Source organism: Clarias gariepinus, chromosome 21, assembly GCF_024256425.1.
Source record: "Clarias gariepinus isolate MV-2021 ecotype Netherlands chromosome 21, CGAR_prim_01v2, whole genome shotgun sequence".
NCBI classification, from domain to species: domain Eukaryota; kingdom Metazoa; phylum Chordata; class Actinopteri; order Siluriformes; family Clariidae; genus Clarias; species Clarias gariepinus.
In genome coordinates this window covers 17,189,703-17,204,362 of record NC_071120.1, presented here as the reverse complement: position 1 = coordinate 17,204,362, position 14,660 = coordinate 17,189,703, and the positions used below count along the sequence as shown (strand labels likewise).

General features: G+C 39.3%; 1 protein-coding gene across 4 annotated transcripts in view; it reads right to left on the bottom strand.

Annotated features, from left to right (window-relative positions):
* Nucleotides 1-2,029: 2,029 nt before the first annotated feature.
* The window catches only part of mef2cb (myocyte enhancer factor 2cb), a 65,544-nt gene continuing 52,913 nt past the window's right edge, over nucleotides 2,030-14,660 (bottom strand). For 2 of the 4 annotated variants that reach the window (XM_053480583.1, XM_053480582.1), the window contains 6 exons: nucleotides 14,316-14,484; nucleotides 12,871-12,945; nucleotides 7,338-7,510; nucleotides 6,281-6,410; nucleotides 5,641-5,776; nucleotides 2,030-5,195 (listed from right to left, as the gene is read on the bottom strand). In XM_053480583.1, coding sequence (XP_053336558.1) covers nucleotides 4,841-5,195; nucleotides 5,641-5,776; nucleotides 6,281-6,410; nucleotides 7,338-7,510; nucleotides 12,871-12,945; nucleotides 14,316-14,484 — 1,038 coding nt within the window. In that variant the 3' untranslated portion in view covers nucleotides 2,030-4,840. The remainder of the gene's footprint in view (nucleotides 5,196-5,640; nucleotides 5,777-6,280; nucleotides 6,411-7,337; nucleotides 7,511-12,870; nucleotides 12,946-14,315; nucleotides 14,485-14,660) is intronic. The other 2 variants (XM_053480585.1, XM_053480584.1) reach the window with 1 other exon arrangement.

The following is a 14,660-nucleotide window of genomic DNA, read 5'->3' as shown; positions in this document are numbered from 1 at the left end:
TTAACACACATGTCATTAGATAATTAAAAAGCATTAACAACAACCACCACAGTCAGTTGTTATTTTAAGACAGAAAGGTGAGCTGTTCTAGAATAGTTCTTGCAAGAACAGTATTGTCAAGTGCATTTACAAAAACCAATCAAGAACCATGAAGAAACTGGCTCTCATCAAGTCCATCCCAGGAGATGTTTATTCAGAGTTATTAGTCTCAAAAATCACCAATTAACAAACAGCACCTCAGATTAGAGCCATTATAAAGGCTTTACAGAGCATGAGCAGCAGACACATCTTAATATCAACAGTTCAAAGGAGATTATTGTATATTTTGGAATGGAACTTTCCAAAAAAGTTGTGCTATGTAGATAGAAATAAAAATCAAGAAAGACCATGGAATTAGTTGTGTCCAAACTTTTGACTGGTAGTATATATACTGTAAATATTTATATTTATGCTCGTGGTGTGCTGATTCTGTGTAGATGCTTTGCAGTCTGATCCAGGGTTTTAGTAGCTACGAGTTCAGCGTGATGTACCCGTTTTCATTACTGATATATTTGTTGTGGAATGCCTGTGACATGCTCACAGTATGACATAAAAGTCGATGATGACACTACAACAGTATAAATATAGATTGTTGAACTATATAGCCTACAGTATATACAGTAGATACTGTCAGACTAGATATATAAATAAGTCGAATTATATATATATATATATATATTGAGATGAGAGATTTACCGAAATAAAAAATTCTGGATATAAATTGAGATTTAATTTTACATTTCATTGCTTAACTTATTAATTCATAAATAATTTAAACTTTGTTGCATCAAAACCTGATCTAAATGCACAATATTCTAAGGAATGCCTGGACTTGAGCACCTTCCATCATTTAAGCTCTGACTTGACTTAACCAGCCTGGGTCAGACATGTACAGCAGGCATTTTCCCCTGGTCTACCACCAGCATGCCCACACATGTGGCAGTGTGTGTGTGGGCCAATGGTGGGCAACCAGCCGGCGGTGAAGACTCTACTCTTCCCCTGTGTGGTCCCAGACCACGGCGTTAGGTTGAAGTACCACAGCTGCAAAATCCTCCATGATGACTGAACAAATCACACGTTTTCTGCTAGAGTCATACTTTGTATCTTTTCCTTTGCAGTGCATTATGGTGCTCAGGCGGTAAAGAACAACAACTTCTAGAGGAGGCCTGTGGCTTTTCTGCAGCCTTCGATATCCTGCACACTTGAGGAGCGGAGGTAGAACACACTCGCTCCAGGAGCTGATGAGTGAAAATTAGAGGAACACGTGTTAATACGCATGTTTCCTTCGGTCCCAGAGAGACTTCGAGGTTATTTGAGAGATATTAAAAGCAATGGAGCACTGCCAGGAAAAACCGGGAGTGGAATGCAAAGCCACAAAGCGTTCACACAGATCAGCATTTATAGGTAAAGTACACATTCATGGTGCTTGAATATTGTTATTTTGGAGGGCAGGACACTTTTGTACTTATAATGCAAGTTCATATATGATTATAAGTATGGCCTATATAACGTACCAATCTTCAATGATAGTGTGTTTGAACTGTCTGCTAATAAAATAACCTTTTTTCACAAATTGTATTAAGCATATGGAGTTTGTCTTGTATTAATTATAATATTCTTAAATTTTATTGAACATTTATATTATTTACTGCACAGGAGAAATGTTTTTAAAAATCCACTTTCTTTTAGATATTCTTTATACCGCTTATCCATATATATATTTTTTAATGAAATAAAATAAAGAACACTGTCCACTAGTAATTTGAGTTTAAGAATTTTGGTTTTGGTGGTGGTAAAATGTTGAATCTTTAGTCCTGCATGGTATTTCCAACATACGAATCAAGTTAATAAATTGTTTTGCATAGTATCTACATAGTGTTATGAATTTTTTGATTGTGTTGTATTTGAAAATGACTGTAATGAGAGGCAAAACAGACAACACACACACAAACACACACAAAGAAAAAAACCCACACTAGAGCAACAGTGGTAACTAAGAAAGCCAGTAACTTTACTGAGTTCTCTGCAAAATACAAATACCTTTTTGAATCCCAGCAGGAGAAAATGATTTTTTTAATATCCATACATTAATTTTTCACTACATACAGCTGAATCAAGTCCCTTGAGATACAGAGATGTGATCTTTTTTTAATTTAATGACATCTTGTCTTCAAGTGGCGACAAAGTCCAGCTTATGCCGCTGAAAGCCTCTTTCTCCTGGTTTGAAAAAATAAAATAAAATAAAATAAAAAGGAAAAAAAAAGAGACAAACACACTTCTTTTCCACCTTACCAATGTAGGTTTATACAAGCTACATTTGTTACTACTTTTTTTTGTAACTTTTTTGTTATTTGCATTTTTTTTTAATGGAAACAATATTTTAAGAAATAAGAACAGCAAACCAAAAAGGGTGAACCAGGGAGTCATATGTGTACATAATGCGAAATTTTATAGAAGAAAAAATGGCATACTGAGTCACAATACTGTACATTTGTTAGGTTCTCATGATTTTTTTCGTCTTTTTTAAATAAATTTAGTTTTGTTTTTATTGTTTTTTTTTTCACCCCATTTCTCATCATAATTGGTTGTGTAATGGTAATTTGAGGTACTGGGAGGGTGAATATGAGGTACCAGTTTTATTGTAAATTATATAAAGCAAAACAACATATTCAGAAATATGACCTTCTCAAATCCCAAAGAGAATGGAATAGAACAAAGCCAAGATAACACTGCTCCATGTCTTTGGTAGAAAAGATTTTAACAAATGTCCAGTCTCTGATTCATGCGAAATCAAAATGATGACACTGTAGGATCTCATTATGATCAGAGGAAATGGGTTAATGTGATGTGGTAATTGTAATGGGACAAACTAGCAAAAACACACGCGATCAAGGATTCACGACTTATGCCACATCATAAGAATTGACAAGATAACATGATATATCCATTCATCGAGATAAAAAAAAAACATAGCCTTCTCTTTTAAATCTTTCAGTGCAATGTCAATTCAAGTGAAACTATCGATTCCTTGTTCTGAGTTTAAACAGCATCTGCTTTGGTTCACAGACTAAAGGTTTGTCATATCAGAAAGCTTGTGCTTCTTCCTAACCAAAGCACATGTTTGGACAAATATCTTGTGCTCACTGAAAGTTACCTACGAGAATTGCTCGATACTGCTGTAAAAGTTATGTGGACAGGATCTTTATTACTGCAAATGTAATGGGAATTAAACTGTCAGCAAATCTATTTGATAATAAGTGTGCTTACTTTGGGAGCTTACACATTCTTCACCTGAGTGTCATTATACCAATACTACGCAAAGAGCTAGCTGTATTTTTCCCAAACTAGATCGGTCATGACAATTGCTGTTTGTGTAATTTACACTGAATCACTGAATGTTCTGGCTGGGTATCCTTTGAAAGATTCAGTTTGGAGCAAACAGAAAAAAAAGACAAAACAAACATGTGCAACTGTACTTATGTAACCTCACACTGACAAAAAATGTTATGACCATAATTATTATCATATATATTTATATATTAGAAAGCTATACACAAGCATGTTAATTTCACAGATATTTAAAAGAATCTTAATATTATTATTCAATATTATTAGAAATACACATAAAAAAAAACTCTACAAAAAAAAAATTCAGCAAAGCAAGGGTTCTCAGATGTCATGGCTTAGTTTTGAAAAGCCCAAAGTTAATCACTCTTAAACAACTATCATTTTTCATATAGGCAAAGCTTTCAAAACTCATTCTGGTTTATATAAACTACAAAACGCCACAAAATTGCTTTGCATTGTATTCCATTTTATATGAAAATATAAGCAAGAGTATCATACAATTGTTTCTTTTTCTTTTTTTTTTAATACTGAACATTTAAAGCAAGTCCTAGGTTTGTGATTTCATCAGAATAAACTAACATGGCTCTTAATTTAAGGTATGGTCCTTCATCTACTGACTGCCATTTTTCACGAAAAACACTCCCTTTTCTTCAAAAAAGCGCTTGATTCATCCAAGGTTCTAAAATACTCCTTCTCCTTGACTAAAGCCTAAGGGGCTGTACAACTGTACAATCCTTCAAAAAATCTTGCATAAAAGCTTCCATTTGAGATCAATGTCCAATGTCTGGCAACCTTGACCCATTCCCCTTGTCCCCGCCCGCCCTCTATGTACAATACGTTGAACCTGCAACATGACTTTGTCAATCATAACATACATTTAGCGAGGGAACATTCTGCAGAGAGTGGCGAAGAGAACTTAATCTGTACACAAAGTACTGGTAGAGCAACTCAAGTGCTAGCCTGTCGGCGCTGGCCCTCAGCTGAGCTTCTCCCATTGCTGAATGTCGCTGAGGAAAGTTGTAAATACCAATACAAAAAAATTTGAGAGTACCTGACGATTTTTTTGTTACTATGCATATATGTACACCTACACACATGTGTAAATATATATGCATATATGGTTAAGTCTTGAAAGTCAAATCCACACACAGCAAAAGTTATGCATAGTAACCCCACCCGCTAAAACCCTGTCTTAACCCTCTAATGCTAGCCCCTACCACCCTTTCCCACCCTGACACCCATCAATCACGACAACATGTACATTTAACACTCTTTGAAAAAGAAAGCGAGAAACAAGTAAATTGAAGAAAAGCCCTCCTGTCTGTTTACATTGTGTGTGACTTGACAGAGCGTGGAGGGCTACGATTCGTCAGAACAGATCGAGAGAGAACGTGTGAATGTGATGATGGACCGAGGTCAAGTGTGGGGGCTGTTGAGGAGGGGGTGTGGCTTATCATGTTGCCCAACCCTCGGAAAGGCGGACTCGCTTGACAGACGGACTGTCGCGCTCGTCTAGGCCGGGCCGGCCCATACTGAGGGGTGAGTGGAAGTCGGATCGGAGCTCGTCGCGCTCGCTGCCCTCGCTGCTCAGGCTGTCGGCTGGCGAGCGGCCCTGTGGGGGCGGAGCCTGTTGCGGGGGTGGGGCCTGGTGCTGCTGCGGGTGGGAAGGGGGTGGAGCGTAGCCACCGGGCGTGGCGCTGCTGGAGCGGTCTCTAGGAGGAGAAACAGGTTCGGACTTGATGTGCAGGCTTTGGGTAGAGGGCAGGGAGAGATTTGAACCCTGACATAAGTGAGTGCTAGTGCAATTTCTGTGGGAAGGAAAGGAGACGAAGGGGGTGTTACAGAAGATGGCGAGTGCCCCGCGCACTCACATACAAACATACTGACACACAAATCATTGACTATTTATAGTAAAACTGTATATACTACATATTTGATGAAGTCAATAAATGCTACAGTTAATGAATGGTATTATAACAAATCTACAAACAAAAATTTGTAATGTATATTAAACATGATTTGTTATTACAAATCATGGAGGTCTACTACAAACCTAGTGCAATTCCTAACTGTGGCCTTAATGAAATAAAATACAGACATAACATACGAAAGATGTCACTGAGAAATGTGTAAATTAAAGTTAAGTAAAACTTAGTGTTCAAACCTTACTCCAAGTGTTACAACCTTACAAGAAGAATTGCTTTCATGTGCGCATTTGTGTGTGTGTATGTGTGTGTATGCACTAAAGCTCACCCTAGTTGTCCGAGGGCAGAATGCTGCATGTTCTGGAGGTGCTGCTGCTGCCAGCCGCTCATTGAACCCAGGTGCAGGGTGTTGGCACTGCTAAAGCCAGATATAGATGACAAGTCGGCACTGCTTAGAGAATATTCTAGAGCGGAAAACAACAAAAGAACAAAGTTAGACATTTATATCTTCCTAAGTGCTCACATGATTTGAATTGCCAGATGACATTAAAAAAGACACACATATATATATATATATATATATATATATATATATATATATATATATTTTTTTTTTTTTTTTTTTTTCATATATTCTTTTATAGTTCATATTCACAAGATAAGATTAGTGTCAGCGTTGCATTCAAGTGAGTATAATATTATGTGTGTCGATTTGCAAATTATAAATACGGGAAAGTGCACACAGTATGTATAAATACAGCTGCGCCTCCTATAGCTATCCTGTTAAATTAAGCATAGAGCTCTATACTTTAAACTCATCAGGATGATTTCTTTTCAAACTCACAGCTGAAGGGAAAAAGTTATAGAGAAATAAAATGTGTGGAAGATGAGGATAAATTCTGCCTTTATTGTAACTGTAATCTCCCAGAATGCAGGTGATCATAGTGATGAGTACGAGTTCCACGTACCAGTACCGTAGGAGGTGGAGATCGCTGAAGGGTACCCGCCCATGCCCTGGCCTGGTAGAGTGGGTGTTGCCACAGAAACCACGGGGGTGGCCAATGACTGTGCGGACTGTGAGTTGTTTATTCTCTGATTCTGGGGTGGAAAGAAGAAAGAAAAAGAAAAAAAACGTACGTGATTAAAGGCAGGAAATGCTGGCTAGCAAGCAAACTTTGCGGGGAAGAAATGAATCACTTGACACGCAGAACCACCAAACTCTCGCAAACTATCATTTACAACCGCCCGCAGGGCGCCTTGTCGCTATAGTAACCCATACAGTCTCCAAGGCAACAGGATCAGCAACAGCAGGGGGTGGGGCTGTGCTTTTTTTCTTAGAATGATGACTGATGAGGTAAAAAAGCACTCATGTGCCTTGTAGAGAGAAGCTTTAATGGAGTTGAAGCAAAGGTGGAGAGGTCACGCTGATTCAGTGGGCAGTGCAAGGTGAGGAGAGGGTGTGTTTACTTTAAACTACCACTAGGAGTCTCACTTGTTACTCATTGCAGCGCTCAGGTGTTTAGGAAGGGATGTCAAGTGTTGTTTATTAGGCCAAATGCAAACAGACATTATTTATAGGGTTTTCTTTATGTTCGCAAACTATCATATGAGCTAACACTATATACTAATTATCAAATCTGAGTTACATCTAATTGCTATCCATTAAAATATGATAGCTGCTGGAGAAAGACAAATGGCCTTTATGTCTATTAGTCTGTGTCACTGTTTTGAGTAACAGTCCCACTTACCAATAGAAGGTCAACATCCTCAGACTGATGGCAGTAAAGAGGCAGGGGTGATAAATTCAGAATTAGATAAATTCAGAATGAGGCGCTTGGTCAACCTAAATGATGACTAAGGGTCAGAGCTATTGTGCATGATGTGGAAAGCTGAAAAGCTACAGGGGACTTTAGTATTTATTATGAACCTAGAAAGCTATTGACTGCTCATGAGGACAGAAAGAGAATTAGAAATACAGAGAAATAATTTACAGAAGAAGGGTAAAAATACTGAAGAGCTACTTACAATTGAAGGCATGTTGTTCTTGGTTCCTGGTGGGATGAGCACGCGCAGGTCAGGCTTTCGGCTGTTCATGCCCAGGTTCATTGGTGGGGGCGACTTGGCCTGCATGTTCTTGTTCATACCCCCAGAAGACACCAGCAATCCAGGAGAGTTACGGTGGTTTCCATAGCCGTTTCCTTACAAAAAAAGAAACAAGAAACAGAGAGTCATACACACTTGCACGGTGCCAAATATAGCACATCAAGCTTTCATTATAACACAACTTCTAATCAGGCTCCATTTGACTTACTAACCTCCACTAAAATGTGCCATTTTCCAAGTCATCTACAATAAAGCTCACTTTCAGGCATGTCTCGACATATCATTTTATTTCCATATTCCTTTCACCAAGCATGACCGTTAAAGAAACATGTGACCCGTTCCGGGGCACTGCACTGATCATTTTTCACCTGAAATGTGAGCTTTTGATTTCATCATTTCCCCTAGTTTTCACCACCACTAAGCAGTCATTCATGTGCTAAAAGCCCTCACAGAACACACCTTATCCATCAGCGCTCAGCAAAACCACAGGGAATTAGCTATATCTCATCAGACATAACCCGTTTCAGTCTTCCTTTCCTCTGGGTCTCATAATTCGAACACTTGAGAGTAAGGGAAGATTATAGAGATGTGGTTTCATTATGAGTCTTTTAATGCAATTAATTATTGTGAATTTGGATTTTGGTGGAAAAATGGAACATTTTTGAAAAAAAAAACATTTGTGGGAGCTTGTATGTGTGAATAAGAAACTGGTTTGGTAACAAAATCACAGAAATGGATGTTAAAGAATAATCATAACTATTTTTAGGGCTTTAATAAACTTCTATGCTCGTCTTTGAGTACATAAACATTGACTTTTGTTTAAGGGCTCAAACTAAAGCAGGTCAAATGACATCAAGGAGCGGCTCTACACTATTCTACACAAGCACCTCTGATGCCTGCCTTATCCGTATCTGCAGAGCAGTGAACAAATCGCTAGCTAGGACATCTGGGTGAAGCAGATTATGTGTCTGGGCTATGAAAGTTTTATTTGTAATCACTCAGCATACATGTGGACTGCTGATACAGTGGTCAAAAACTATTCATATAAAATTCTAGGGGCAGTGGTGGCTCAGGCGGTTGAGGCTCTGAGTTACTGATCAAATGATCAAGACCCAGCTACTGCATGCAGTGCAGATCCCAAGCGCGGTTTAAAAAAATAGAAGTTTTGTGACCGGAAGGGCATTTAGTCTAAAACATAGATCAAATGATCCAATGTTGCGACCCCTAGGATAAAAAGGATTAAAGCCCAAGGAAAAATCCCCTCAAAAATTATATCAAAGTATAGGATTTACAAAAGTGATGTTCAGGTTTACATTAATATTCTTAGCCAGTTAATTCTGTGGATCAAAATACATCACCTACTGTTACAGCATAATCAAGTAGGCTCCTACACCAGTGAAAACAGGGGTTTTTCAGTTGCCTGGTGGACTAGCAACAAATTTATGATTTGTCCATCCCTGCTGAACATTTTCGGTTCCAAATAAACCCTGTAACCTCACCTCTGAAAGTAAATAGCCTCCAACAGCTATCTTTAGAAAAGATGAGTATGTGTGTGTGCCAGGGAGAGAGAAGGAGATGAAGAAATAGAGAGAGAGAGAGAGAGAGAGAGAGAGAGACAGAGAGAAAGAGAGAAGAGTCTCATTTCTTCCTGCTGTGGTTTTGCGGTAACTAGGCAGGTGGTTGGTGAATGGAGAAAACTTGTTAACCCTTATTTTTTGAGAAATTGTACGGTAAAAATTAAAACGTCGTAAATAGTATATGTGTATATAGATGTGTAAATAACAATAGAATTATGATTGAATTTATGTAACATTCTTTATATGGTCAGAAATCTGATGGGTAGAAGGCAGTCTGTGTCCAGTTACCATAAAGACTGTGGTATGCTTGACAAATTCGATTTGCCATAAATAAAAAAAAAGGTTGACTTAAGCAGCGGATTTTTTTTTTTTTACCAATGAGGGATGACTATGCGTGACTGTCCATAAATGACCTGCAACAGACTTGCAATTCCTAGTTACAGCTAGTCATAACACTAGTAATAGCTATTTCACAACTGCTACACCACCTGTTAGTTCAGCGAGTGTATCAGACCCGTAGGGATACATTACAGTGGGAAAAAGAGACAGAAGTACGGTGTCTTTGTTTCTTTTGATATCCCATTTTCTTTGTGGCTAAAAACATGAAGCGCTTTTCACTTGCTGCCACTTAAAAGAGGGGCAGGAATTATACGTTAGACATAAATGAACTTCCTAATCATACACTGAAGGGGAAAACGAGACACAGATGTTGTCCTCGGCAATTTCTCCGCAGTGATCTTTCTTTAATTTGAAGGCAATGGTTTTTGTTGTTTTGAAATGAAAAGTCTGAAAAGCGCAATTTGTATGATTCGAGGAAAATGAGGGGGGAGAGGCAGGGTTGGGAACCAGGAGCGTGTGTATGTGTGTGCCATTTGCAGTGATGTATTTCCTGCCTCCTTTCATACAGTGAAGTATAGGCTGCAAGCAGCTGGCTCTAGTACTTTTCTGAACACTTGAAGACTCAACAACCACAGATCATTGTTAAGGATTTAGACGGAGAGAAATAGAAGGGACAAAATACATCCTTTTCCCCTTTTCAAAAACAGATGTATTCATCCTAAAACTACCTCCATAATCTTAAATCATTTAGGTAAAATGCGATGTATTGTACGTCAGCCCTGTAAACATACACACTGAGGAAATGTAAGCAGTTGGAAGTTGTGCTGCTCTTCTATGGTAGGGTACACCACAGTTCCTCTCTGTTTCGCCCTGGTTGTCATAGAGACATGCTACATTTCACAATGTGCGAGAGATTAAAATTGAGGCCGTCTATTACACAAAACAATCATATAGCGTTTATGAGGCACTCCAATCACACCACCTGATGAGCGTTGTGAATGTTGTTCTGTCAATGCACACAAGACTTTAAAACTTAAAACCTAAAAAAAAAAAAAACACAGTGGATACCACGTCAATATTAAACCACTAACTAACTAGTAATTCAGTTATAATTCATCAGCTTAATTTGGTGCCATTTGATAGATTCCACGGTCAAACATCAGACCATTCCTGAGGGCCATTTGAAAATCTCAACAGGGCTAAAAATAAAATCTCAAACCCTGTTATAGGACTGCACCAGTTCTGTATCTAAACTCAGAGCGAGAAAATTCTGGGCGAGCTAGAGAACAGTTGGCTATGTATGACCAGTCTCACAGAAATGCAACACGCCATTGACCTTCAAACTGTTCTGTTGCTCTGTGACTGAACGCTAGTCTCTCTCTTTCTCTCTCTCTCTCTCTCTCCCATCTCACTCACAATGGGGAAGTGCTAAAATTACAGCTGGCCAGATACCAGCAGTCCCCTCCACCCTCCCGAAAGACTTGATGTGTACCTTTGATAAAGAGCCTGATGCTATTTCTGGGCGTTCGCAGAAGAGGACTAACTGTTAATGCACACAGACTGAGTTTCCTTGTAAGGGGCTACAGGAGCTGGTGGCCATGATAGCATAGATGATTACACTTTAGACATGTGCTGACTCTTTGTCTTGGTGTAATGGCTATATTGAATTTGTGTTCTGTCTAAATCTATACACCACCCGCCTTGAGGTTTTGAATCGAGGCCCAAGTTAACATTATTTGGCCACAATTGCTAATCAAAGGAAAAGCACCTCATCAGCCATGGGTGACTAGGATCATCGGGATTTGTTCCCAAAAGCTGACGTCTCCCTGAGATGCTCATGAGATGCTCATGAGATGCGATCTGGAGTTTTATTCCACCGTCAAACTGACCTTTCTGACATGCCTAATCTACATGTGACCTACTGAAATAAACGCACATACACACTCCAGTGCACAGAAGTTGTGGTTGTCTGTCAAGGCCACATTTGGCACATTAAGAACAGTATGAATGGAAAATTATCCAGTCATAGTAAACACACTGTATGGCAAAAGCTGAAGCCAGAGACATTGTTCCATTTTCCAAACGAGTTGTGATTAAGACTCTCTCGTGCTATTCATCATTTACTGTAATGCCATTTTAACCGCACAGTGTGTCTCTTCAAATAGACAGCAGGGAGCATTTTTAAACAGCTGGCATGCCATGCTATGAAAAACCTCAGCCATGACTAAGAGAGAATTGGAGTTTAAAAAAATGAATATTCATCCCGTTTGCCTAGTTGTGGCCCATTTATCTAGAAGACACTTGAATAGGACGTCTTTGAGCTCCTCATGACTTCTTCATGGGTCTTGTTTCCAATCGGATGGCCTGTATCGGAGCTACAGTGCGCCCTCTGTTTGGCTTCCCTCGGACACAATGGTTGCATTGGACAGCCGAAGACTTTGAATGCGGATGGTAGAGCCGCTACCATAAGAGGTACTTTTGTATAAGAGGGACAGTGAAGGAGAAAAGACAGACAGAGGGACCTCGGCCTCAACTCTCTCCACTGGCCCTGGGGGCACTGCAGGGCCAGACAAGGTTACCCAGCTGGGCTAAACCGAGCACCATGTCCGTTTCCAAGAAGCTACTGTCCTGATTTTTATATAGAATATAGCCATGCTTCTGTGGTGACCACTGCTGAGCTGTTCAGACAGACATATACACATCCACCCACCCACACACACACACACACACACACACACACACACACATGCACAAACACATATATGCATGCATAAGCTGTCTCTGAAGCAACCACAAGTCAAAGCCCCAGTATGTATCCACATGCACTATAACTTTTTCTTTCAAGTGGATTAGACGCACACACAGACACACACATGAAGCACATACACATTCCAAAAGCTATTTATGGGCAAACACACTCTTCCTAGCACTCCAAACATATGCTAGCAGTTATGCCATACAAGAAATCGAGAACCTGAAGGGGCCTGACCAGGCAAGTGATATGCATGATGTGACATTGTACTTGAATTAGACTTCAGGTCAAACGGAAAAAGAAAATAAAAAACCCTGACATTGATTATGTAATTTAATAAGGATATTGGTATTTATGTAACTTGCCATGAAGAAGACTAACACCTAGGCTCATGGTGCTCGCGTGTAAGACTTAGCCAAACCTCAGAAAACATAATGTTTTTGTTGTGATACCCACCAAACCTCATAGTGTTTTACGATAATTATTTATACAGAAAAAAATGAGTCAAGTAATAAAAACGACTATCATTAACTTGGATTAACATCATTACATTGTAATTACTTTCTATAACATATGACAGACTTCTTTTCTTTCAGGTATGCCAGCTTACTAGATTTTGCTGTTTATTCTACATCTAATCCAACCCGCAAACTGAACATTAACTGCAAATGTTAACGACTGCTAGAAAATCATTAGCACAAGCCTGGCCTTCCTCAAATCTTTTTAGTCTGCTTTAGTTGGAAGAAAATGTGAGTTGTGTGTGAGTAAAAGACAAGAGGGGACATACTGTAGAAGGTGGGGATGCCATCCTTACCAGCACTGGTGCCAGGGCCTGTGGTGAGATCGGCACCCATCAGACCACCTAGGACAGAGGAAAAGCGAGAGGAAACAGGGGGTGGTGTTTCAATAACCATGCACTTAATGCACTTAATCATGCACTTAATGTTCACATCCTACCACAAAAAAACACCTTCCATCAGCTCTATCACATCGTTTATTACATTTCATCTTCAGCCATATCCTAGTATGTGTGCCAAAAAAGGAAAGGTGACTAGAAAGATTCTGTGTAAACGTCTGTGAAGGGAAAAAATAAAAGACGACACTGCCCGTTTTTTTTTTCGTTAAGAGTATGTCTGGGGTGGCTGGGGTGTGTATATGTGTGTGTGAGGGTGGGTGGGTGGGGGGTTAATGTGGCCAGGGAGGCTAGGCCGCTGAATCCAAGAAAAATGACACATTTTTATTTTTAAATCAGCACTGCAGCGGTTGTGGTCAGGCAGAACACGGGGCTGGGCCAAAGCTCATATTTAGCCAGGCGGCTGATTGCATCAGGAGAGCATGACTGCTAATGACAGGGCTGAAGGGGCGAGAGCCTTTGCTTAGCCAGAAATTTAGCGAGAGAACCAGGAGTGGGGCTAGATTCTGGTGTGGACAAGATTAATAATACGTGCACTTAAAAAAATTATTTGTATATCAATGTATTTCGATTAAGAGCAGAATTCCCACTTAAAAAATATATGACTTATATAATAATGGTAAAAGTTGGTATATTTAGGTTAAACTAATAAAATATAATTAAGTACATTACAAACTGAAATTATTTGAGTAAAGAAGACATAACATTAATTGTTAAAAACTACCAGAGTCCAGAATCATGTGCTTTTTTTCTAAATAACTATAAATATTATAATTATTGTGTAGAAAGGAATCAGTGGAAAACTTTAACAGGGTTTAACTTTATCCTAACTTCATTGTAAGTAATTCATTTAAGACTGATACGAAGATGTGTGACAAATTAAAAGGAAAAAAAAAACCCACATTAACGTTTAGGTCATGACAAGTCACCAGTGTAGTGACAACTGTTTTCTTAAAGATATCCCCTCAGTTACCGAGCACTTTAACGATGGTGAACATGCCATCATGCTGTAAGTGCTGAGGATTTAAAATCCTCCAATAGGTGTCTAGTTGTGTTGCGATGTGGTAACTTTAAGTGCCATACTGTAGCTTCTGATTTACATCCTGTTCATCCACACTGAACTACAATTGAGTCAGCTCCACTGCTTTGTGAAGGAGGGATGAGTCAGCCTTGGGATAAGTCACCACTCCCACCAGGATAGAACTTGTTTTGTCAAGTTGATCAGTTAGAATAAGCGCGTACGGTATTGGGGCCAGTTTTCCGTTTAATTTGCCAGGCATCTGTATATACATGTACGTCTGTGTGAGTATGTTCGTTACCTGCACTTGGAGGTCTGTGTGTGACACCAGGGGACATGCTGTTCCTCTGTATGCCGTGATGGGCAAGGGGAACCAGATTATGGTTGCCTAGGGATCCTCCAGGGTGGCCGTAGATCTGGTTGCTCACTGGGATGGACACTGGCATGTCGTAGTTGGAAGGAGGCACAGCCTGAAACATAGGGGAAAGCTAGAGTTAACTACAGTAAACTATGTTAACTATGCAAGAAAGAATAAAAAATAATTCTAAGGAAGGGTAAAGAAAGATGGATAGAAAGCTGTGAAAGAAAGAGAGATCTTATCTGGATCTTTTTTCATTTACAACGTTACTCTATGAGTGGCTTAACC